Source organism: Ranitomeya variabilis, chromosome 6, assembly GCF_051348905.1.
Source record: "Ranitomeya variabilis isolate aRanVar5 chromosome 6, aRanVar5.hap1, whole genome shotgun sequence".
Lineage (NCBI taxonomy): Eukaryota > Metazoa > Chordata > Amphibia > Anura > Dendrobatidae > Ranitomeya > Ranitomeya variabilis.
Window position 1 is genome coordinate 508,105,798 of NC_135237.1, and position 27,595 is coordinate 508,133,392.

Here is a 27,595-nt window from a genome sequence, read left to right on the forward strand (position 1 = left end):
GCTCCAATCATTCTTATGGGAGTGCCAAAGTACAGCGATTGGAAATCTCTCATGGTCCCATTAAGCAGTATCAACCTACACTCCAATCAGATGGGACTCTTCAGAGCCCCAGTTTTCAGGATCAGACGGCACCAATGGTACCGGTCAGACCTCCAGCAATGATGAAGTTATACCTTATCACATGGATAGGGGAGAACTTTCAAGCTGGAAAATACCTTTTTAAGGTGCATTCAGATGAGATAAGTCCGGACCATTTAAAGGAAACAATCGACTTCTAAACAAGTCAGTCGGCGCTCGTTTACTTCTCTGTTTATACAGGCAGGTACTGACGGGAACATAAGGATTGTTTATCCATTCAGCATTATTCTATGTTCTGATTGGACGATACACTGCTGATAACGATGATTTTTATCCTGGCATAAAGCAATCCAAACCCCTAATGATTGAATGTTTCACTGGTTCGTCGGGTGATTGCTGGTATGATTGCACTGTTTTAGGGCAGGTGCGGGCAACCGTATTTTCAGTCCGAGTGCGACCCGACCAAACATCAGATAGACTAATCTTGGCCAGAGCACTATGGGGCCGTGCACATGTCTGGTTTTTTTTCCTTCGAGTCTGTCTGAATGGAGAATTGAGTTTGTCTATGCACTGACAGAATAGCAAAGATGGAGATTTTTTTTTTTATCTTCTCATCCGAGAGAATCTGATCAGAATTTGATCAGAGTGTCATTTGCATAATCTCTCGGATGAGACCATAAGTCATCTGCACCTGCCCTTATAATCAGTAATGGCCTACCTAAATGTAGCTTTAGCAGAGGTCATCATCATCAAGATCAGATCGGTGTAAGTCCACTCCACCAAGCATCTAAACCCACAGCTGTAAACTCTCCCTCCTCCTGTGTGCTGCAGCCCAGATCATATGTCCTTCAATAAGAGCTGAGCTACAGTACCCGGGAGCTTACATCCGGCTCCTGGTGCAGCCGATTGCTGGGGGTGCTGGGTGTGGGATAACCACAGAACTGATATTAATGACATGTCATTAGGATATGCCAGTCCCATGTAACCCCTTTAGTTTTACTAATGCCATTTTACACTTATACAGCAGAACCTTAGATATGACAGGCAGAAGATGAACTAAATTTATTAAAGCTGCGTTACTTTTTTTTTTTTTTTTTTTGTTTCTTATAGCCTTCTTTGTTTTGTTTTTCCTTTTCCAGAAAACCGCTTCCCCCCCCAGCTCCAGCTGGTTTTAAAAACAAACTTCATTTACTCACTCTCCCCAGGTCCAACACTTAGTCTCCCCCACTTCTCCTGTTGTTTCCTACTGTCTGCAGCGCTGAAATCACATTAAGAACGCTTCAGTCAATCACTGAGCTCAACTCTCAGCAGCTTACGCTGTCAACTTGGCCAAAAGCCGCTGCGCTTGGTTATTTGCTGCAGTGCTGTCAACGTGATTTCAGCACTGCAGACAATCAAAGGCACTAGGAGCAGTGGTGAAGCCTCATCCATGGACCTGGGGAGGGTGAGTAAGTGTGATATTTTTTACAAACTACATCAAGAGGACAGGCGTATTCTGGAACCCAGAAAACCTCTTTATTACACCTGGCAGAATTATTGATTTTACTGTGCCACATATATTTTCTTTACACTAAAAAATGAGTCTATCGAGGCACATAAAGTGTAAATGCTTCAATGTGCTGCAAGGCATTTGCTCCAAGATTACGAAGTATTTTAATGTAAATAATATTTTCTTGGTGAAAGTATGGCCTGAAAAACCAGGCACGGAGAGGGAAAATATGGCTTCTAGTAAAATACTGTATTTGTGAAACTTGAGTTCTGAAAACGTTCTTCTGCATAATCAGGATCAATGTAGCGTTGTATGTATAGATGTGTGTACTCTGTGGGGGACAATTAGTGAGTGTGTGCAGGGGCATTATTTGTCTTACATTACTCCTAACTTTTAGGGTAATCTAAGAGAAAATGTTTAGGATCATTGGTTCTTTGCTGTGGATATTAATATGCTTACCACAAAATTTAATCTGAGCAAAGGCATTTTTAAGGTTTGAAATGCATCAAATCATGAAATAATATACATGTTGAAATGCATTTAGGTACTAAAGCGTCATAGTAAATGTATTAATTAGTTAAAAATATGGGAAAGCTAGGTTAGGGTTAAAAATTGGAAGCTCCCTTGGGATGTATGGATATATACTATATATTCTATTTATAAGCTTAAAATTCCATAAGGCGATACCTGGACATCTAGTTGCCCTTGCAGGAAAAATATTCTTTCTGTAGCGCCACCTATAGGTAGATAGTATGCAAGATGCACTTCCCTACGCAGAGAGTTTTAAACCAAAGCATGGATACAGTGGGGAAAATAAGTATTTGATACACTGCCGATTTTGCAAGTTTTCCCAAAACAGAATCTACAAATAAAAACCAGAAAATCACATTATATGATTTTTACATAATTAATTTGCATTTTATTACATGAAATAAGTATTTGATAAAATGGAAAAACAGAACGTAATAGTTGGTCCAGAAACCTTTGTATACAATTACAGAGGTCAGATGTTTCCTGTAGTTCTTGACCAAGTTTGCACACACTGCAGCAGGGATTTTGGCCCACTCCTCCATACAGATCTTCTCCAGATCTTTCAGGTTTTGGGGCTCTCGCTGAGCAACATTGAGTTTCAGCTCCCTCCAAAGACCGAGCAAGATTGACAGTCATCTTGTGTTTCTTCCATTTTTCAATAATTGTGCCAACAATTGTTGCCATCTCATCAAGCTGCTTGCCTATTGTCCTGTAGCCCATTCCAGCCTTCTGCAGGACTTCAATTTTGTCCTTGGTCTCCTTAGAAAGCTCTTTGGTCTTGTCCATGGTGGCGAGGTTGGAGTGTGATTAATTGTGTGGACCGGTGTCTTTTATACCGGTAACGAGTTCAAACAGGTGCAATTAATACAGGTAATGGCAGAGTAGGAGGGCTTCTTAAAGAAAAACTAACAGGTCTGTGAGAGCCAGAATTCTTGCTGGTTGTTGGTGATCAAATACTTATTTCATGCAATAAAATGCAAATTAATTATTAGATACAATGTGATGTTCTGTTTTTAGATTCTGTCTAGCACAGGTGAAGTGTACCTACAATAAAAATTACAGACCTCTCCATTCTTTGTAGGTGGGAAAACTTGCAAAATCATCAGTGTGTCAAGTACTTATTTTCCCACTGTATTTAGTCAGGGTACCTGTTGGGGTAATACATCTTCTCTTCTTTAAACACTTTGTGTAACTTTACACCACTTGGTGGCTGACTTACTCTCCTATTTTGTGTCATTTTAAGGTAAATTAATTGACAACTTAATCCAACTTTTTTTTTTTTAAGTAAATTCTGTGCTCAATCACATATTTGCCTTGTGATAGGCAATGGATCTACTGTTTTTGTTGTTTTTTTGCCGATTGGGAATGGATAGAAATGATCTCTTTGGCTTGTACGGAGCATCTGCATTACTTTTTTCATTTCCTTTCATGTTAGTTCACATACAATTTATACTCTATACTATAAAGCATTCTGATCAGTAACTGGAATTACGGTGATAGATGGTTTTTCTTACGGTCTTACTACTACTATTTTATGTTGTTTTATTTTCATTTTTTCTCTAATGATTCCGTCCATCAATCCTTCAGTGGACACATTTATTCAATTAGTTACTTGAGATATTAAACAGCTGTCCCCTGAAACTGTTCCATATGCTGGATACAATCTGGATTCCATAGGAAGTAAAACATTCTGTAGACTTGATGATAACGGTGATAATAATACTTTCATAATTGTAAAGATCAATATTTCGGTGGTGAAATAAGAAAAGGGTAGTAATAACCTGCATTTTAGATGTTAGAAATGAGATTCCTTCTTGTGTTTTTTTATAATTCTGTCTCAGCCATTTCCATTATTTTCTTTTGTCTATTAAAGGGGTATTCCATGAAAAATATTGATTGCCTATTAAGTAATAGTTTGCAGGCATCATGTTGAGGATCAGGAGAAGCTGAACAGGTTGATAGATAGCTTTATGTGAAAGGATTCTGCTCTTTGGAGTCAAGGGGGCGGAGTCATACAATGATTGACAGCTTTCCCTACATAAGTGGTCATACTACTCATCGATGTGAGTTGGCTGTAGCTGTGTGTGAACAGCAGCGCTGGTTTACTACTCATGCCAATAGCTTAGCCAATCTCCTTCTCTGTCTACACAATGGTTTTGATTGAGAAGTTTTCGTTTTGATTGTTTAATCTGAGAGCAACATAATGTAGGGGCAGAGATCCTGATTCCAGGGATGTGATTCTTGCTCAGAAGCTTCCTATAGTTTCAATACAATCCGCGTTTTATCAGCAGGAGATAATCACTAGAGGACCAGGTATCTCGTGCCAGACAGTCCTGCTGATCTGTGTAGCCACGCCCCAACCACTGATTGGCAGCTTGCTTTCAATGTGCACAGGAAGCTGCCAATCAGGGGAGTGGGCGGGGTTACACACAGCTCAGTATTCTGACCACTGGGATTCTATCAAAATTGCACCAAGCAGCCCGATAAGTGACACATCCATGGATTCAGGATCTCTGCCCCTACGTCATGCTGCTCACAGATTCCAAAGCAAAAATCTACTGACAGATTCCCTTTAACCATCACAATAAGAATTCAGCCAACCCTTTTTATATATAGTTTGACATGAGCAGACACAAAAACCTTTGTGTAACACACTAAAGGAAGCCATATATAATAGATCAAAGTTGTATGGGGACCTCCAAACTCTCCCATGATCCCACGAAGGATCCATCCTGTTGAACTTCAACGACTAATTTCTATGCCCAGTGCTGAGATAAGCGGCTGCCAAGGAAGTCTGGCAGTGGCCCTCTAAAGCCTCCCATACACATTAGACCAAAGTTGTCTGAACCTGCTCATATAGGCAGGATTGACCGACAGTCTAATGTGTATGGGGGCTCCCGACTCCCCCTGATACCATCTGTCACCTGTTGCATTTCAATGGCCAATCCTTTTGTCCTCCCCAGATATAAGCCTGAAAATAATGTGTTGGCTGGACAACCCCTTTAAATAGTAATAAGTGTCATGGTATATGGGTTATACTTCACAGTGGTGAACGTTACATGCCGAGACCAGGGCCATCACTACAGCCCCCAGCACAATAATGACCAGCACCACTGGTTTTCCTACAGTCCTCTGGGTGCAGCCCAGTATACGTTGTCAGCCGGCCGCGGCATCAATCTTTTCATCCTTCATAGTGCAGTAAACCTTGGAATATCTCATGGTAATAATACTGATAAGATTACAGTGAGGCTCGCTGCACAACGACTGCCAGTCATCTCCGCACAAGCCACCCACAGCCTGAGGCGGATGACAAGGCTATTACAGGGGCCTTCACTTATACCTAACCTTCCCAGATGCGGGAGCATGCCGAGCTGCTGATTATTTGGATTTTTGGAGCATTGGAAGAATGTGAAGATGTAAAAATTGGATTGTTCCTGCTGTTTTTACTACTGCAATTCCGAAACAGGGACAAACTACCGTACTTTAATTTTTTTGCATAGTTGAAAAAAGCTACACCGCTTAAAGCCACAATGCACAAATAAAATAAACTTATAGTTGCTTCATGTTACAAATCTTTAAGTTTAGTCCATACGTTCAATATTGCGCAAAAAGTAAATTTTAGCATTCAAACTCCGAAATGGCAAAATGACACATTGGTGAATGTTCATCAGCCGGGGGTCCTATAGGATTGTTAGGATGGATGGAAATACAGCAAACCCAGCTGTGAGGAGTATTAAAGGGGTAATCCAATGAGAAAAAGAAATCTGCTCTCTGTAGCCCCCGCCGAGACCCTTACAGTAGAGGACTCATGCCCGCAGATATTGAAATGATGAAGAATTGGAACACAAAGTTTATTAGGTCCCAGAGATTTTTCAATAGTTGAAGTTGACTTGACATAAAGGGCTATTCCCGAAATACTAACTTATCCCCTATTCACAGGGGATAACTTAATGCTTCCCGTACACATTAGATAGCTGTCTGCCGAATGATCTAGCTGCCTCAACTCCTCCCATACACAGGACCGCTTGTCTCGGCAGAGTTCTCCGGTGTTCTCTGTGAAAGAGCCACTGCCAATGTCCTCTGCCAGAGGCTTTTCTCTAGAGAGAATAAAGGGAACAGCCATTAGAAATTCAATGTGCCTCATCCTTCTCTCATCATCATATGCCATGGAGGATCGGTAGGCCCCCGTACACATTAGACTGTCTGATGACGATATCGGAGGGTTTGACCAACTTTAGTCTAATTTGTATGGGGGTCCTTTATTTAAAATTGGAAGTCCGACTGCTGGGACCCCTGCAATCCCAAGGTTGGGTGGAATCTAGGAACAGGGCTCTACAGAGCCTCATCTTGAATGGAGCAGAGGTGTGCATGCTTGACCTCCGCTCCATTCATAGTCTATGGAACTTTCGTAGATATTGCTCGACTTTCTTCGAGAGTCCAGTAGACGTTAGGCTAAAGCACCCCTGCTCCATTTAAGTCATGGGTCTACAGAGCCCAGTTCTTGGCTTTCATAGCCCCAATCTCAGGATCGTGGGAGTCCCAGGGGTCGGACCTCCAGAGATCAGTAAGTGGTCTAGAAATTTAGCTTGACTATATTTTACCCTACAAATCACAGCAAAGCGAAGTGAAATATTCTAATGGATCATGTGTCACCAAAGAGGTTAAACTATTTCCCCCCCTCAGGAAGCTGAAAGGCCTAAATCTTTACAGAAGAATGCTAATGAATCCTAATGACAGAATGCAGTGTATTTATGATCCCGCACTTATAATGGATGTTGTATCTCCCTGCAGCTGCTGCACATCTGTATTGAAGGCTGGGGAAACTGGCGCTGGTCGGAGCCTTTCAATGTGGACAACGCCGGGACATTCGTCCGTACTATTCAGTACAAGGGGCGGACGGCTACACTGATTATTAAAGTGCGGCAGCTGAACGGGGTGCAGAAACAAGTATGTTGGGAATAGATTTTTGTATACATCTATTATCTGCATTAATTGCATTTAGTGTATAAAGAGGCAATATGTTGGTATATATTCATATGTCCATTGAAATAAATGGAATTGTAAAAACAACAGAAAAATATATATTGAAAATAATAAAAAAAAATGAGAAAAGTCTGTGTGATGACGCAATGGCGGCATATGTAACCCTGTGCCATATAGCGGAATATAAAGTACACAGCCATAGGGGAGGTAAGATTATTATCATGAAATCACAGCTTGCTTTTTTATTTTACATAAAATGTAAGTAAACCCAGTATAGAGTATTTTTTATAATACAGACAGATCACACTAGAAGGGAATCCGTAGACGCCTCTGTCACTCCAGCTCTATTCCTCACCCAGCGCTGCCTCCTCCTGCTTGACTGACGGTGCCTTTGCCTGAAGTCACACAGCATAGAGGCTGTCAGTTATGGAGGAGGAGACTTGCGCTGGGCGGGGAATAGAGCTGGAGTGACGGAGGCTTCAAGTCTACAAATAGCTTTTCAGCCTTATTTGCATTTCAATTCAAATGTTGATTTTGTCAATAATGTTGTTTCTAAAACTACTTTATTTTTTTTATATAACTTTTTATTTAAATTTTTCAAATTTTTACTGGAAAAGAAAAAAATAATTATGCATTTTAGATTTTTCACTATCATTTATAGATTAACAACCAATCTTAAAAACTACTGTATTAAACTAACTAATTGTACATCAGTATGACGGCAGATATGATTTGCATCTTAAAATGATCTTTAAAGACATATTCAAGTAAGAAGTTATCACCTGCCCTCAGGACACATGACAAGTTGTAGATCGGTGGGAGTGCAGCCGCTCACCAATTCCCGGAACAGGGGATTTCTGTCCCCCATTTAAATGGAAAAATTGAAAGTTTGTGGTCTCTATCTGCTCTGCCAGCTGATGAGGAAACGTCACGTGCCAGAAATAATGAACAATAATGTTTTTTTTAATTGTTCTACACATTTTGAAGAGTAACCCACTTCTTCAGGAAACCAAAACCATATACGGTTCTTGCTTGACCCCCTATTATTCTTTTTGGGATTGTTGGACATAGGCAAGTCAATGGTCAGACCACCATGATCTAGAAGTTCTCACCCATCTTGCGAACAGTTGATAACTTATTTTTTTTATCAGAATATCCCTTTTAGGTGACTTCTTTGTACATGATTACACATGGCTGTAGTAGAATAGGTATATATCTGTAAGGTGGTCTTTTGGTCTCGGGAGTATACCACTTGGAATATCTTGGTTGTTGGCAGCGGATCGGGATATCACTTTTCTGCTTGGCTTCTGTAGGTAACCATCTGTGGAAGGCAGATCATCTGTAGCTATCTGCCGGAAAGCATTGACCTCAAGGTGGTACAGCACTACGTGGGACATGACGGTTATGCTGTGGTACGAGAACATATCGACTGCCTGGAAGCCAAACAGAAGCTGCCGTCGTACATCCTGGAAGATAGTGAGCTCACAGAGGTTTGTGTAAGAGCCACAGGAGACGACGAGTGGTCCCGAGATGTCTCCCTGACTTCGGAGGCCACAGAAAACGACTTTATCATTCAGGTATGCTATCCATGTACAGCAGTAGCTATTACTGCAATGTGCATCTAATACGTAGGTGACATCATGTGCTGCTGTGGGATGATGGCGGTCAGCTGTCTCACGTCGTTGGCGAATAAATTATAAATATTTCCCCATTACTGAGATAGATGACAGTTGGTGCTCATAAAGTTCTATGGAGAAAAGAGGGATGAGCTAGAAGCAAACACAGATATTCTGCTGCAACAGACAACAGTGACACTTTAAAGGATTATTATCATGTTTTTTGATGGACATTGGATAATGTATGTGGAAAAAAAGCAACATTCCAATTTAAAGTTGTTGTTTTTTTTTTTTTTTTAACCACTCCCCTGACAATTACAGTCTTATTTTATTATTTACAGCTCATTACCTAGGGGACCGGCCACTCTTGCTTTCTATGCCAGGATTGTTAGAGCATACTGAAGTAAAGCAGCACCTAAGACCTCACAATCTAATTTATCAGTGCAACCATGCCTCAGGTCCGAACTGTCAGTAAAGTAGGAGCGCACCGCCACTCAGCAGGCAGGAAGGAGGGGAGCGGTGCACTCCTGCTTCAGAACAGCCCCTGTAAATGTTTACGTTGAAGTAACTAGCTTTAACATCCCAAGCACTCTGCATGAATATGTCGTCATTAACTGTCTATGTCGAATAGCCCCAAGTCAGCCAACTATTCTTGGAGAGCTTGGCTAATATTATTATTATTACTTTTTTATTATTGTTTTATTTTTATTACACTGCTATATTATTGTGCTTTATATTTTTATTTTCTAAACGTCTTCATAGGTGTTTTTGATTTTTAAGCATGGCTTGATATGTAGAAACACAGATAAAGTAATTTTATATATATTTTTATTGCAAATTTTTCAAATAAGTTTCCCAGTTTTTGTATGCAAATATATTTAAATTTTAAGAACATATATACCATAGAGATGGCACATTTTGTTGTTATGAAGCCCTAGGAAATAAGGGTCTTCACTCCAGGTTATCCTTGCCCCCATTTTAAGACATCGTGAGAATCCGTCTTCACTTAATTTGAGATGCGGCACCCAAACCTTCTGTCCGAAGTGTTTTTATCTATTTATTTTACTTATATAGCGCCATCATATTCCACAGCACTTTACAGACATTATCGACACTGTCCCCACAATCTAGATTCCTTATCGGTATGTCTTTGGAATGTGGGAGGAAACCCGAGGACTCGGAGGAAACCTACTCAAATACGGGGAGAACATACAAACTCCTTGCAGATGTTGTTTTTGGTAGGATTCAAACTCAGGACCCCAATGATGCAAATCGACTGAGTAACCATACAATGCTAACCACTGAGCCACCGTGCTTGTGGTTTGTGTCAAAAGCACCTGAAAGGATCTCATTTTTATCCTTTCCCTGGAGTCATCTGTCCACCGTGTAGTTGAGCGTTGACCACATTTTCATGCCTATGTTCCCATCTCCATATTCGTGAGCCGCTGATCTGCCCTGCCCTGCCCTCCGGTCTGTTATGGTGCTCCAGGATCTTCAGTTTATTTTGTCAGTGTCTTGGATAAACCTACTCTACATGTAGGCACGGCGGCCGTATGTGCATTATTTCTATCCCGCCAGATTTCTGTTGACATTACAGATCAAAGTTTTTTTTTCCAAATGTTTAGCGTGATCAGGAAGTGAGGAGCGGGATCGCGGTGGGATCGTATCACCGTGGGCTCTGGGAGCGATGCGTCTTGATCACATTACAAGACGGGCTACCGAGGAGCAGTGTGTGAGAAAATGCTTGAGCGATGTTCTCATTTACACACCCTACGTTCCTGGCCTGTTTAGAAGTTGGCAGAGCCCTTGTTCTTTGATTATGTGATGTAGATACTTTACATCTGTTTGCTTTACTGTTGATATGTTAGACATGGATTTCCTGTCTTTCCAAAAAAGAAAAAAAAATTGCTTGACAAAATGAATTCCACCCTCATTGCACCAGTCAGTAGACAAACTGCATGCTGCATGTAATAGCGGGGTCTGGGCGGGGTGCGTGAGGACCTCCACATCTGTCTGCATTTATTGGATGGCATAGGATTTTTAGCTACGGGGTTGTATACGTCAAGAATGTCACTGCGGATTAGGACGATGTAGAGCTAAAAGATAGTCAAAATGATGTATATACAGCCATGCATATATCCATACATTCATACAGAGGGGAGTAAACCTCCAGAAGATTTCCCCTGGAACACATTTTAGAAAAGTATGCTTATAATCCAAGACATGTTAGAGAGTAATCACTGACATTCCGATAATGGGGGTCCCGTGTCCATGCTCACTTCCAATGATCAGAATTAGGAATTGTTCACTCACCGCGTTTGTTTTTGCCACGGAAAAAACACCGCGGTTCACAGTACCAGAAAAGTGAGTGAGATTTCTGAAATCTTATGCACGTGCTGCAGATTTGAACCCTTACTTAAGGTATGTTCACATGATTTAATGCAGAAAATTCTGCTCTAAATCCTGATGTGTTGGCAGAAAAAATAACTTTTTTTTTTTTTCCAATGCGTTTGTGTTGCAGATTTTTCCCCACTTATAATATGGGTGAAATCAGCAGCAAAAACACTGGACAAATTGTCGTGTTTTTAGATTTACGGTAAATCTGCTGCAAATATGGAAGGAAAACAATAATCAACATTTATATGAGACTTCAGGTGTGTCATTTACTATACTGGTACTAAGAAATCCTTCAGATTTTGTGACAACCGCTTGGAAATGAATACGACAAAAATGCAACTTGACCGTTTTTTCATAGCTGCAGCATGTCAAATCTTTTTGCGATTTTGCAGCATTTTTCACCTATTCAAATGAATGTGAAGAAAAAAAAGCAATTCAGAAACGCATCAAAGTTATTGCAAAAATGTTCATATTTTACTCAGCGTTTTTCCTGCCAACATTCTTAAAAATATGTTTGCACATACCCATAAGAGACTGGAGTTGATGATACCATTTTTTCTAATTCCAGATGAATCCCTTCAGCAGAGTACAATACACACACTGCATTATTGAATAAAAAAAAAAATATATATATATATATATATGTACGGTATATAATTTACACACATCTGATGAGGCTGGTGTACTTACTGTAAAGCCCCAGATCAGAAAGTCTGTACAATACTTTTATGAAAGTTTAACTCCGTCTCGACCCACGTAGCCTGATCTGCACTTCCTCAGTGGCCCTCCTTCCTGCTGCTGCTCCTGAGATTTCAGTACAAGCTGCAGCTGTCAGTCAGGCGGGGTAGGCAGAGACGGAGTACACTTGAGCTCTTGAGTTATTTAATACTATTGCTGGACTCAGGAAATGCTCATAATCCATTCTTACATGGGTTTTCAAAATAAATACACCGGCCTCATCAGGCCTAAGAGATCTTTCGTTTAATAACATATATAGTTTCTGTTGAGAAATCTGGTGACCGATCCACTTTAAGGTGTTGGATGTATGGGAACAGATGTCTCTTCCTAGGATATTTTGAATTTATCTTTATGTTGTAGACTGATGAAATTAAAGCAGGAAATATTAATCCCGGTGTGTAAGTAATCCTCATTAAAGTAATCTCACTGCTCGCAGGTGCCGTCCTCAGACAGGCCCATTATATATGTCTGGTGCACACTTCAAACCTTGGAGCCCAGTTCTCAGGCGCAGCAGCGATTGGTGAGTACCGAACACAACGGCGTCGTGACCTCATAAACGGGATGGATTGGAGGTCGCCGCGACCTTGGAAGAAACCATTTACAATATCAGGCAGCTGGAGAGTGCAAAGACTCATGTCATTCTGTTCTTTGTCTTCCCAGATTGTGTTCAGCCCTTTGTTTATCATGCGGAGCCATCTTCCAGATCCCATTATTATACATTTAGAGAAAAGAAGCCTTGGTTTAGGCGAAACACAAGTCATTCCTGGAAAGGGGCTTGAAAAGCCGCTGCCCAATATAGAGCCGGACATAACCCATCACCTGACATTCCAAGCCAGGTGAAAAGAGAACACTTACTACTTTTCTTGCACAACATATTGGGTATTGTATGTATTTTGGAGGCTTTTGGTTGTCATACTGGCATACTGCACATGTATGGCACTGATTGAGGGTCCTTGGAGCCCAAGGGGCAAATATGAGCTCTAGGGTGTGTTCACACGTTGAGCTTTTTTTTTTTTATTTGGCACATAAAATACGCAGCGTTTTATTCAATGAGATATCTGAAATCTCATTCACATGCTGTTTTTTTCCCACTTGTATTTTGAGACCTGCTATATTTTGCTAAAATGCAGCATGTTAATTTTTCAGCTTTTTGCAGCATTTTTCCCTCATATAAAAACGCTGCAAAAAAAACAAACAAAGAATAACATTTTCTACCCAGCACTTTTTTGGTGCAGGAAAAAATGCTGCAAAAATGCAATGTGTGAACATGGTGGCCATTTTGAAGTCGGCCATTTTGGACCCAACTTATTTTTTCCAATGGGAAGAGGGTCATGTGACACATAATAATAAATAATCTATATTTTTATATAGCGCTAACATATTCCGCAGCGCTTTACAGTTTGCACACATTGTCATCGCTGTCCCCAATGGGGCTCACAATCTAGATTCCCTATCAGTATGTCTTTGGAATGTGGGAGGAAACCCACGCAAACACGGGGAGAACATACAAACTACTGCAGATGTTGTCCTTGATGGAATTAGAACCCAGGACCCCAGGGCTGCAAAGCAACCGTGCTAACCACTGAGCCACCGTGCCGCCTCCTCTGTTTGTATTCATGTACCCGGCGCCTGCACTGTGCGCCGTGCGCGCTGCCCTGCAAGTCACATCAGCTGATCTAGTGTTCCCGCCCCACAGTGTGTTCTGATTTATTCACACTGCGGGGCTGGGAATCTGGCGCATGCGCAATTAGTCTCTGCGGCTGTCCCCATCTCCTCCGCCTCTTTTCTCCAGCGTTATACGACTCGTCTGCAGCTTGTGATCACTCTGAAGCTGCAGTGCAGATGAGTCGTATCACACTGGAGGAAAGAGGCGGAGGGAGATGGGGACAGCCGCAGATATAAAATATATAAATATTAAATTGTATACCCGAAACAGGGAGGAGATGGATTTTCAGTCTCACTGAGGTATCAGGTTACAGTTACTAACCATATACACCTATGGAAAAAAGGGGAGGAGAATGAGTAGGGAGCAGCTGCAGTGAGAGAGGCACAGACACATACAGACATTACTGCTGTTTTTAGCAAGTATCTTCTTGTCTCACCCCATTGTTGGATTCACAGCAACACGGCTTAGTACTGCTGTATCATTTTCTCATTTTCTGAGATTTTGGAACAGATATATTGTCTGCCAGAGGGGGGTCTCAAGCAGATTCCATTCTCTGACTTCCATATATAAAAGGACATATAGACAGATGTTAGACACTGGAATTGCTGTTATTCTAAGCTGCGCTGGTTCTTAGCTGTAAACTGTGTAAGGCAGTAAAATTCTGTAGCGAAAGCTTTTCCTTTTGAATTTGACATTTCCTTACCTTTTACAAGCATGTCACAGTAAACGACTCTGTTATCTGATATTAGTTATGTGTTCTCATGTTTCCAGGGAAGAGGATGACCCATCAGAATGTGCTGTTCCCATCTCGACAGCTCTGATTAAACAAATAGCCATGAAAGCACAAAGCGAATACTCTGCAGGTCACATCATTTCTGACTTTTATGGGGAAAATTGCTATTCTCAGCCTGTGTGGCCATATAATAAAAAGGACACAGACGGGTAGGTCTCTCGGTAATCTCGATCTGGTTTTTCTTTCAAAAATATATAGTTACTCAAATGTTTTAGTTAAAAAAAAAAAAAAATGGAACATTAATAGTTTTTACCTTCTTTTGTACTCTATGAATAATGGTTAATTATTTAGGAAAATACTGTTATTTATTTTTTAAAGCATTTTGTTTTCTTACTTTGTGATTTAATCCCTTTTGAATTTTCACTTGTCCTTGACAAGTTATATCTAAGATTGTTTCCATTCACTGACAGCGGAATTAAATTTTGAAAATTGTAGATACACATATCATATTGGGAAGTAAATAAAAACCCTTTCAAAACTCAGTGGGCCCGATTAATGAAGACTGGTGGTGTCGACGCAGGTCTTGATGATGAAGTGTGCTGGAGTCAGATGCTCCTGGTTCTTGTAGCAGCGTCCACCTCTTCATGAATCCGGAGCGTAGGACGAGTCCCTGCTGGAGGAAGAGTTGTGGCGTAGCAAAAGTCGCAGCTCGTCATGAATTTGCAAAGCGGTGGTCGCCACTCCTCAGCCTCAGTTCCATCCGTTTTGTCGGCAGACCAACAAAAGTCACAAGATTTTAGCACAACCTCGAGTTGTGCCAAACTTATGCATGTTTTCAAAGCTTTTCACTGGTGTAAAATCTTTAATGAGTCGAGCCCAATGACTAAGCCTTTTTTTTCTTTGCTTGATCCCTGTATGTGCCTTAAAGAAGGTTATCCAAGACCATTTTTTTCTGTTACAATGTGTCTAAGAAATAACTGGCAGTTAGTCGCTAACCACCAGCCTGTAGCTGATCTCTGCAGACTCATAGTACTCTTGGACCACTCCTGCCAGCGATTTCACCGGCTTCCACTAACGTCACGTCTACAGAGCGTCTGATTCTCTCCTGCTAAGTCTGTTGATGGGGCATGACTGCCTACGTCATGCTGATTGACAGCCGGCTTCCCATTGCCTAACTGCAGGAAGCTGGCTATCAATCAGCATGACGATGGCAGTCCCGCCCCGTCACCAGTGAAGCTGAATCGCAGGCAGGAGTGTTCGTTGACCGGTCTGAGCCTGCGTCGTATTGAACTGGCAGGTAGTGTTAACAACTACCTATTAGTTTTTAGGCCCACAGTAAAAAAACCAAAAAAAAGTCCTGGACATCACCTTTAAGAAAACTATGGGACAAACTTAATAACACATTCTATTACTTAGACAGCATAGATGTAGACGGGCAGACCGAGTATGTGCGCATTGTTTGGTAGATTTGCCACATTTTTGGCTCACGTTATGCTGTCTTATTTTTATATTATGCCTTAGATACTTTTGAAGATGGCTGTTTATTCTACCCAAACAAAATACCTTTATATTCTTTATGACCAATTCTTCAAGAGTTTGCTCCCAAAAAATTACACATAAAGTGAAATGTTTGCAAAACATGTTTAAGAAGGGTGCATACTTACTGGGGAGATTGGGTAGTTACCGTGCCTTCCCAACAAATTCATCATAACTTTCACCACGATAGAGGCGTGAACTGCGATAGAAATGTTCTCCAGTCCATGGCTAGACGAGTACAGATCATCTGCTGGGACATGGCAGTGACAGGACACCTCTTAATGAATTTGGTACATCTTCCTCCAGCACAAAGACAAACTTTAAGACGCCAGCCTTGACGTATGTTTTAACATTTTTAGCCAATTTCGAAGCACTATGTGACAAGGTCTCAAAGGAAAGCTATCTTTACAAAATGACCTCTTGTCAGCTGTGTTTAAATAAGGTTTTTGTGTTACATTTATTTAAAAATAAAAAGTGAACTTTTTTTCGTATCATGATGAAAAAAGTTATCCTGCAATTAACATTTTTCACTTTGGCCAGTAGGACTTTTTTTTTTTTTTTTTAGACCCATACGCTTTGTCCTTTCTGGTAGCGTTCAGAGTAAGTCTACATACTTTTAGAGCCAGAATTACAATGACTGATGTCACCTGAATACACAGGGTCGTGTGTCTGGGGCCCACAGGGAGAATTGACTTTAGGGGCCCACCTACAGTTATATGCAAAAACTTGTTAGCAGTTATCCCCGATGTAGTGGTGCATCGACTGTAAAACACAGGGGACTGCTGCACATCTGCTGTGCGCCCCCATAACTGGGATGTACAATTATGGTAGTTTGCATTAAGGCGCTTCTTTGGTTAAAACACACTGATCAATGGCCTCCACAGGTTAGGTGATAACTTATTGATCGTTTAGGTCAAACCATTGGAGCCCGCACTGATCGAAATAGTGGGGAAGTTTCCTTCCTGATAGGACACTTATCCGCAGTTAGAAATGGAGCAGCAGGTGGGATGTCTGACCCCAGCTCCATTCATTCTCTTGGGGCGTTCAGAAAAAAACAAGAGCAGCGCTTGCAGCCACTGAGAGAATGAATGGATTGGCTCCAGTCTAATGGGGATAAAAGCTCCACATTTTGCCGACTGGGTGGGCTGGTGGCTGACGTGAGTGTGTCCCTTGCAGGCGGCGCATGACTGTCAATTCATACGCCGGTGACATCCGACGCACAATCATCAGCATTCATTGTGACGTGCAACGCGGCGGTTCAGGTAGCGAACGCTGCATGTGAACGCCCCTTACTCTGCCTGCACTTTTAAAGGGCCCGTGACCCTAAAAAACGGAGGCTTCTCCCCCCCCCCCCTTCTCTCGTCCACAGCAAGGGCCCGCCTGGGTTTTCCCTGATCAGGCCAGTCTGACCCTGTGAATACACATCTGAATATACAGCATCCACAATAGGCAATGTCACAGCTCTATTCGCTTCCTCTCCCTTCACAATGACCATGGTGGCCATTTTGAAGTCGGCCATTTTGGATCCAACTTTATTTTTTCCAATGGGAAGAGGGTCATGTGACACATAATAGTAAATAATCTTTATTTTTATATAGTGCTAACATATTCTGCACACGTTTATTACACACATTGCCAAAAATGTAAAAAATAAATTAACACAAAAATTTGAATTAAACACTAGGCAATTTTCTGATGATTGCTTCCCTTTCAGTCACATGTTTCTTTAGCTTCTTGATGCATAGTCAGTCTGCACATGCATATGTGATACCAGCCTGATTGTTAGTGTGCCTGTGAATAGTTTTAGTTTACCATATGTGAATTAGTTTATATTACAACATGTAGGAACATTTTGCTATGGAATTATTTTCTGTTGTTTTCAGTACAGGGGAACAGTTAGCTCAGTGGGATAGCCCCATGCGGGTGAAGCTTTCCCTCTGGAAGCCTCACCTGAAGACCTTGCTCATTGAGCTGCTCCCGTGGGCTCTTCTAATCAATCAATCTCGATGGGATCTTTGGCTTTTTGAGGGTGAGGACATAGTTCTTCAAATTCCTGCAGGAAAGACCATCGTCCCTCCTAACTTTAAGGTAAGAAAAAAAAAAGCTTAAAATATTCTCTGACATTGTGTTGTCTGATCTTTGCTCCTCAAAACAATCAAACTTGAACTTGTCATTGCCTGCAAATTACTTCCGACTAACCTCTGCACTAATCCGTACCTCCCACTCCCGACTCCAAGACTTCTCCCGTGCTGCGCCAATCCTCTGGAATGCTCTACCCCAAGATATTAGGACCATCCACAACTTGCATAGTTTTAGGCGCTCGCTCAAAACACATTTGTTCAGAGCGGCCTACCACATTCCCTAATTAAAGTCATTTTATGTTTGTTTGTGTAGCCCATTCACTATCTCCATCTATCCCCCACTCCTTGAAGATGGCTGGACCATCATTGTAAATACACACCTGTACTCTGTATCTCCCCACCTCATTGTAGATTGTAAGCTCTCACGAGCAGGGTCGTCTTATTGTGCTTTAATTATTGTATTGTTAATGTTGTTACTTATGACTGTTGTGTTTGAAACTGTTAGGGTACGTTCACACAGGACTTTTTTGCTGCTTTTTTTTGCTGCTTTTTTTTATGCTAATTTAGGTGCGTTATTTTGGTGCGTATTTGGTGCGTTTTTTGGGTACGTTCACACAGGACTTTTTTGCTGCAGATTTTTGCTGCAGTTTTTTGCTGCAGTTTTTTTATGCCAATTTTCAGCTGCTAGGACACCTCACAATGGCTCTTCACACCTCACAATGGCTCTTCACACCTTACTACCAGGAACTCCCTCACAATAGATCACAATCAGGACACCTCACAATGGCTCTTCACACCTCACAATGGCTCACAATGGCTCTTCACACCTCACTAACCACACCCCTAAGCTCTTGGCTGTGAGATCCCTTCCTGCTGGCCATGATTTTCTGCACAAAAAACGCAGCAAATAATGCTACATGCGTTTTTTCAGCGTTTTTGCAGCGTTTTTTTCATCACCCATTCAAGTCAATGGGTGAAAAAACGCTGCAAAAACGCAGCAAAAACGCTGAAAGAAGTGACATGCCCTATGTCCAAAAAAAGCAGCAAAGCAGAAAATACTGATCAAACAAAAAACCAACGTGTGTGCATGAGATTTCTGAAATCTCATAGGCTTTAATGGTACTGTAAAAAGCAGCTGAAAATTAGCATAAAAAAAAGCAGCAAAAAAAAGCAGCAAAAAAGTCCTGTGTGAACGTACCCTTAAACTGTAAAGCGCTGCGGAATATGTTGGCGCTATATAAATAAAGATTATTATTATTATTATTGCCTTGGAGAATTCAGATCTGAGACTCTCCAGATTTGGGTAGAGAACATGCATCAGGGATGGACATACCATTGGTGCAACCTGTGCAGCCGCGCAGGGACCCAAGGGCCACTAACACCTGCAAAACAGGTGGAATTGCACATTATTATGAGCTAGTAGACTGCATGGAGTCCATATATTGTTTTTTTTTTCACAGGGGCCCTTTTCTGTCTTTGTCCCCCAGTGACATGCATTATTGCAGTTCTCACATTTTAAAGGAGTCTTCTAGTACGATACAGCCCTTTCTAATGCTTAATTGTCCTGGTCACCAGGTGCTAGTCACATTGAGCATGCATTTCTTATAGGGCAAGGGGAACAGAGCATTCTCATATGTAGGTTTGTGGGAAAGGATACAAGTAGAACTTGTATTTTATGCATTTAAATTCTTGCTTATCTTGTGCTTCAGAGTCCAGTGGGCGGAGCTTTGCAGTGATTGATTGACAACTACTAAATCCCCATGTCACATACTATCTGTCCCTTTAATCCTGGAAGTGAGAACCGTAGAATTTTTTTTTTTACAAAGTGATGCTAATTCGTCATACCACCTTTTATTCTGCTATATGATTGAGGAAGAATTGGAAACTATTGATGAATAATATGAAACTTTCTTTTTATAGATGTTATTATGATACATTTATTATATGTTGTTATAATAATCCCCATTGAACATTAGTTATCGGTGAAAGTTTTTAGGGTCACGCTAGCTGGTATTGTGAAATGTAAATATTCTTTCATAATTACCTTTTTCCCTTTCCATGTGAACATATAATCCCTTAAAAGCAATTTTATTTATTTTGTTTATTAAAGACACCTTCCCAGTGTAAACAATTGGTTAAAAAAAACAAAAAATGTAATCCTAGTCCAAAAAATAATCTACACAACCTACAGTAATCCTAATTTTAAACCCTGCCTAGCAGTGGAGGTTGGCACCCTATATGATTTTTGGCTCTCCCACTCACCAAGGACTGTCCCTCACTTCCCTAGATATCCCTAATAGTAACAGGTGGGAAAAAATATAAATAAAAGATAAGAGATAAAAAATAAATGAATGAAAAAATGTAAGTATTCTGTGGATCATATAGATATATTAACGATGGCTAGTCTGAATATACATTAAACATCCATCCCTATGACAACTCCTCTGGAAAAAATCCTTTTGTTTAACTGATATTTCTTTGCCCTGGCCTATCACATGATATGTTCAGGGATTAGATTCACCATATACAATTATTTTCAAACAGGTATAATATAATATACCGTAAAGCAGACTTATCATAGAGAGGATGCGCCTCGATGCGTTTCCCCGCTGTCACAATCAGGAGCCCTGATTGATACTGGCGATGCCAAGGATACAGGATGCCATGATAGAAAAGTAGCAACTTTTTCCCGTTCCATCATTCAATAAATCTATTTTATTTTTTTTAGCTGAATATTTTCTTGCGTAACTATAGATGAACTAGATGGTAGCCCGATTCAGACGCATCGGGTATTCTAGAATATGTATGTAGTTTATTTATGAAGATTTTAGAATAATACATTGAATACACAGGATTTGGCCGGCCGAGACCAATTAGCGAAGCGTGGTTCAAATCCCGCACCAATTCGCGGCCGGACTGCGCCTGTCACTGATTGTTCGCGGCAGGCAACGTAGTATATAGCACAGCCACGTAGTATATAGCACAGCCCACGGAGTATATAGCACAGCCACGTAGTATATAACACAGCCCACGGAGTATATAGCACAGCCACGTAGTATATAGCACAGCCCACATAGTGTATAACAGCCCACATAGCATATAACACAGCCACGTAGTATATAACAGCCCACGCACGCAGTATATAACACAGGCCACGTAGTGTATAACACAGGCTACGTAGTGTATAACACAGCCCACGTAGTGTATAACTTAGCCCACGTAGTATATAACACAGCCATGTAGTATATTGCACAGCCCACGTAGTATATTGCACAGCCCACGTAGTATATTGCACAGGCCACGTAGTATATTGCACAGGCCATGTAGTATATTGCACAGCCCACGTAGTACATTGCACAGCCCACGTAGTACATTGCACAGCCCACGTAGTATATTGCAGAGCCCACGTAGTATATAGCACAGGCCACATAGTATATTGCACAGCCCACGCAGTATATAGCACAGCCCACGCAGTATATTGCATAGCCTACTCAGTATATTGCACAGCCCACGCAGTATATTGCACAGCCCACGCAGTATATTGCACAGCCCACGCAGTATATTGCACAGCCCACGCAGTATATCGCACAGCCCACGCAGTATATCGCACAGCCCACGCAGTATATCGCACAGCCCACGTAGTATATGACACAGCCCACTTAGTATATCTCACAGCCCACGTAGTATATCACACAGCCCACGCAGTATATTGCACAGCCACGCAGTATATTGCACAGCCCACGTAGTATATTGCACAGCCCACGTAGTATATTGCACATCCACGTAGTATATTGCACCGCCCATGTAGTATATAGCACAGCCCACGCAGTATATAGCAATGTGCGCATCATATCCCTGTTAAAAAAAAAAAAAAAAAAGAATTAAAATAACAAATAGTGATATACTCACCTTCCGTTGGCCCCCGGATCCAGGCGAAGCGTTTACCGACGCTCCTCGCGCGCTTCGGTCTCAAGAGTGCATTGCGGTCTCGCGAGATGATGACGTAACGGTCTCGCGAGACCGCTACGTCATCATCTCGTGAGATCGCAATGCTTGGAGCGGTCACTGGAGCGTCGCGAGGAGCGGGAAAGGCCTGTTCTGGATTCGGGGGGCCGACGGACCGTGAGTATATAACGATTTTTTTTTTTTTTTGTATTATTTTTAACATTAGATCTTTTTACTATTGAAGCTGCATAGACAGCATCAATAGTAAAAAGTTGGTCACACAGGGTTAATAGCAGCGGTAACGGAGTGCGCTACACCGCGGCATAACGCGGTCCGTTACCGCTGCCATTAACCTTGTGTGAGCGCTGACTGGAGGGGAGTATGGAGCGGGCACTGACTGCGGGGAGGAAGGAGCGGCCATTTTGCCGCCGGACTGTGCCCGTCGCTGATTGGTCGCGGCAAAACAGTCATGACCAATCAGTTACTTGGATTTCCATGACAGACGGAGGCCGCGACCAATGAATATCCGTGACAGACAGACAGAAGGACAGACGGAAGTGACCCTTAGACAATTATGTAGTAGATATGCTCAGCTCCTCCAGCTCTATAACCTGCTGTCTGCAGCTTGCACTGCGGTCACATGCCAGCTAGACTTGCATGTCATGTCTAGTTGGAATGTGGCCCGAAGTAAGTATATCTCTTACTTAGTGACATGACCTCCTGTTCCCGGCAGTGTCAGTATTAGCGATGTGAGAATTTACAAGTCTGCAGTCACAAAGAGTGACTGCAGACTTGTACAAAAAGGCCAGACAACCCCTTTAAGGACTTGTCATGAATATAAAAGTTGTGGGCAACCCCTTTAACATCTCCAGTATATGTTGGATGCACCATTGTATTAGTTTAATAGTTAATAGTAAAACTGTAGGAAGACATACTGTTTTGTTTCCCTACACATGTGCAATACTCTTGACATTGGAGAATTCACCCTTCCATGATCTTGCCGGCAGACGTATAATTCAGTGCACAGAGTAATGGGCTGCCGTTATGGTAAGCAGCTGACACAGAGTTCTTCTCTGCAAAACAGAAATCCCCTTTGGGACATTTAAATCTGCCGTTTTGGCTGAATAATATGACAACAAAGCAGTCACTTAGTGCTCCATTAAAATTATCAGTTTACCAATCAATCGTCAAAGGAAATCGGGCTTAGAGGGGCTTGTAATTATTTGCAGACATTTGTATAGGGTAACTGCTCAGGAGCTACTGGAAGAGGGGATTGTCAGAGGCTGAGATATCTCTATCTGCGCCCTGCAAGGGGGTTTCTTGAGGTCCTGACCCTCATAGGTCAGGGGTGAGGTCCTGGTCAGGAGACTGCTTTTATTTATTATTATTTTCCTCTTTTTTTGCAGCATCAGACAGTTTGCTATAGCTTTGCAATGGATAAGCATTCATACCCCCTGATCTATTCTTGTTTATGATCACCTTTAAAAACCTTTACATATGCATCTCAAATTGCATCTAACATTATGTTCCTTTGAAAATGCTCTCTAATTCCCTCCTAATTTTTCCCGTCGTTGTGGAGAGTCAGTGTTTATTAGCAGAGATGCTGAGCCGGATTACCGAAAGTTGAGCATGTCCATTCACTCCTATGTAGTCTATGACCAGTACAGCATAAGGGCTAGGCATGTACAGTGCAACTGACAGCTGATTGTATAGGGCTTCTTCTGTGTTAAGTGCAAGTAAGTCCCAGCAAGTATAGTGCTGGCAGGCTTCAAAGCCCAGGCACACACCCACTGCATCCGTGTGAATGGCAAGTAACCATGACTTGTTTCAGTAACGTTTGAGACTCAAATGTTTTCAGCTTCTTACTTATCTAGCATCCTGCGACGGTGTAATTACATAGCGCTCATAAGCAGCAGGCGAGTGTATGGTGCAGCAGGGAGCTAATGGGGTAAAAGAGCTCAAGGGGGCAATTTTAACCATGCAACCGTCCTTGCACAACCTTTAACTACCTACACTGATGAAAATAGTACAAGACTTGAAAAACAAAATTCATAAAATGTAGTTTTAACTAACAATATATTTTTGTCACTGCTGTTGCTGATGATTGGGTGCAGCAGTCACATGCCTGTTTAAAACCCAAGCAGAATTGGAAGACGAATGGCAAGGATTCGGTAAAGCAAATATCGTTGTTGTTTTTTTTTCCTTATTTTAGAGTCTGCTGGAAAATTTTACAAAACAAAAAATAATCAGGGTCAGACAACCCCTTTAAAGAAGCGCTCCCATCAAAGTTTTTATCCTCTTAAAGAAGTTAAACAACTTCTCATACCCCTCACTTGGCTGCCATAATATAAAGCTTATACCAACTTCCCGTGATGGCGCCATTCCCGTGGTGTCGGTACTCGCTCTCCCTGGGCTCTCCCGCGGCTGGCGTCACTGTCTCCGGCCTCCTGTCGAATTGAGCAGGAAGAGGAAGTCCGAGATCAACTGCAGCCTGGACTTTACCCTTCACGACGCCGTTACATGTTACAACAGCTGCACGAGAGCCCAGGGAGAGCGAGTGCCGACACCGCGGGAACGGTGCTTGCACAGGAGGTGAGTACAGGCTTTATTATTTTTGGGGGGCCAAATATTTTGATCAAGAAGGGGTTATCATAGTAGTGGACAACCCCTTTATTATATTGCAGTCATCATATTATATAGCACTGTGTACTTACAATTGCTCGTTTTGCCTGTCTACCCAGTTAATTCTTCTCTTTTCCATTAGTTCTATGACATTACATGATTAAAAACTGACTAGCTGAATCCTTCTAAGCTCTATGTAGAAACAGGAGGTCAATTTTCCCTGTATGACTCATGAGTCACTGCAAAAGTCCCTGGCAGGGGAAGGGGTGGGTCAGGTGTTGAAGAGGGAGATGACTCATGCAGGGACAGGAGACTTCCTGTTTTTAAATAGAGCTGAGATAAGAGAAGAATTAGACGGGTAGAAGCAAATTGAGCAATTATAAGTACACAGTGTTATATAATATGATGATTGCAATATATTACCGTAGGAGCATGAAAACTTTGATGGGAGGAGGAAGGCTTCTTTAAGTACAAAGTTAGAACCGCTTCTTACATCACGGCATCTGCGGCTCTTCATTTGATTAGCCGGCCTGGCATGATGTCATCGTTGCACCGTGATGCACATGTGACCTTGCGCTAATCAAACGAAGAGCTGCGGATTCGGTCAGTTAGGAGGCAGTTCTCACATCTCCTGTCCCGCAGCCACAGATTACCGCTGCGGCCGATGGTTGTGCGAATCCATTTGGACCAACTCTACTTATAATGAAAAACTGAAATAAATTCATTTGTATTTCCTGGAGGATAGAAGGCAAAATATGTTCAAGGTTTAAAGTAATGTTCAGGAGGGGAGAGTTTTAATAAGAAACTAAACACAAGAATAAAGGGTTGAGTCTGAAGTTGGTGGGTGGGTAGTGGATGCTTGGAACAAACTCCCAGCAGATGTGCTTGGAAAATCGATGTGAATGATAGTTAGTCTGCCGGTAGACACAAATACTAAGATGTAAAAAATAATACAAGGGCAGACTACAGGGATAGTGCTGTCTGGTTCTGCCATCAGTCTTTTACTTTTCTACATTGTCCATTTACGAGGCTCGCTTCCCTCAGGGCTGACCATGGACACAGGTAATATGTCACTGATAGTGATGAGCGCAAGTGCTCGTTACTCGAGTTTGCCGAGGGTGCTCGGGTGTGCACGGAGTATCGCGGGTGCTCGAGTAAGATGCCGTAAAACATGTTGGGATTGCCCATGCATGTCAGGCAATCCCCACACTTTGTGGTTGTCCAACAGCCATGAAACATGCAGCCGTGGGGACGCGAACATGTCATTCGAGTACCCGCGATACTCCGTGCACACCCGAGCACCCGCGATACTCCATGCACACCCGAGCACCCGCGATACTCCGTGCACACCCGAGCACCCACAATAGGCCAGGTTCACATTGCCTTGGTGCAGTCCATTCAACGCATGCATTATACGGACTGCACCAACGCTAGTGTCTTTTAAAGATCGCGTTATGCGATCGCGATAGCGCAGAAGCTCCATCTGCGCTATCCGTGACGAACCTGGAAACGCTGCAGACCACGTCCGAGGGTCCGTCACAGAATGACGGCACATCGCTAACGCATGCTGTTTATGACATGCATTAGCGATGCGCTACATAATGGCAGTCAATGGGTACGCTAACGCATTCGTTACATAGCGTTAGTGCCGCTGTGTAATGGACGCTGTCAGCGCATTACCATTGACGCAATGTGAACTCTTCCATACTCCGTGCACACCTGAGCACCCGCGATACTCCGTGCACACCTGAGCACCCGCGATACTCCGTGCACACTTGAGCACCCGCGATACTCCGTGCACACCCGAACACCCACGATACTCCATGCACACCTGAGCACCCACGATACTCCATGCACACCTGAGCTCGCGTGATACTCCATGCACACCTGAGCACCCACAATACTCTGTGCACACCCAAGCACCCGCGATACTCCATGCACACCTGAGCTCCCGTGATAGTCTGTGCACACCCGAGCACCCGCGATACTCCGTGCACAACCGAGCACCCGCGATACTCTGTGCACACCCGAGCACCCGCGATACTCCATGCACACCTGAGCTCCCGTGATAGTCTGTGCACACCCGAGCACCCGCGATACTCCGTGCACACCCGAGCACCCGCGATACTCCGTGCACACCCGAGCACCCGCGATACTCCATGCACACCTGAGCTCCCGTGATACTCCATGCACACCTGAGCACCCACAATACTCTGTGCACACCCAAGCACCCGCGATACTCCATGCACACCTGAGCTCCCGTGATAGTCTGTGCACACCCGAGCACCCGCGATACTCCATGCACACCCGAGCACCCGCGATACTCCATGCACACCTGAGCTCCCGTGATACTCCATGCACACCTGAGCACCCACAATACTCTGTGCACACCCAAGCACCCGCGATACTCCGTGCACACCCAAGCACCCGTGATACTCCGTGCACACCCAAGCTCCCGCGATACTCCGTGCACACCCGAGCACCCGCAATACTCCATGCACACCCGAGCACCCTTGGCAAACTCGAGTAACGAGCACTTGCCCTCATCACTATCATTGACATTGGGGCAATAAAATCAAATCAAATTAATTCGTAGCCGAGATAAATGATCTCTTTCTTGCTTTTCATTTGTGGGGGAAATGCAAGGTTGATGTATGAGATAATACCTCCATGATTATACGTATATGACTCAATAACTGTGTCCAGGTACAACATTTGGGGCCAGATGTGATTATAAGGATCTTCGACATGACATAATATAATAGCAAATAGCAGTAGGGGGTATGTTGTGCTTTATAATATGGAGGAGAATCTAATGAATGCTGAAACCATGACATCACTGTGTTTACAGAAAATCTTATAGTCAGGATGGTTTTCTTTAATAGTTATTGCAATTTTTAAGTAGAATTTGTTATTCAGCAATTATTATGAACGGCATTCATTCAGTCATTATATATTACCAGCGCTGACGTCTGTCTCTCCATTCTCTCCCTGCTGCCTCGCTTCATATGCATGTCTCATTGTTAATTTGCTATATGTGACATATACACTCACTGGCCACTTTATTAGGTACACCTGTCCAACTTCTTGTTAACACTTAATTTCTAATCAGCCAATCACATGGCGGCAACTCAGTGCATTTAGGCATGTAGACCTGGTCAAGACAATCTCCTGCAGTTC

The 27,595-nt window shown here is 42.5% G+C and overlaps 1 protein-coding gene across 3 annotated transcripts in view; it reads left to right on the plus strand.

The window, feature by feature from the left end:
• VPS13B (vacuolar protein sorting 13 homolog B) overlaps positions 1-27,595 on the plus strand; it is a 1,111,190-nt gene that overhangs the window by 1,001,026 nt on the left and 82,569 nt on the right. For all 3 annotated transcript variants that reach the window (XM_077270879.1, XM_077270877.1, XM_077270878.1), the window contains exons 44-49: positions 6,890-7,045; positions 8,395-8,658; positions 12,269-12,352; positions 12,493-12,668; positions 14,270-14,440; positions 17,651-17,855. In XM_077270879.1, the coding sequence (XP_077126994.1) occupies positions 6,890-7,045; positions 8,395-8,658; positions 12,269-12,352; positions 12,493-12,668; positions 14,270-14,440; positions 17,651-17,855 (1,056 nt within the window). The remainder of the gene's footprint in view (positions 1-6,889; positions 7,046-8,394; positions 8,659-12,268; positions 12,353-12,492; positions 12,669-14,269; positions 14,441-17,650; positions 17,856-27,595) is intronic.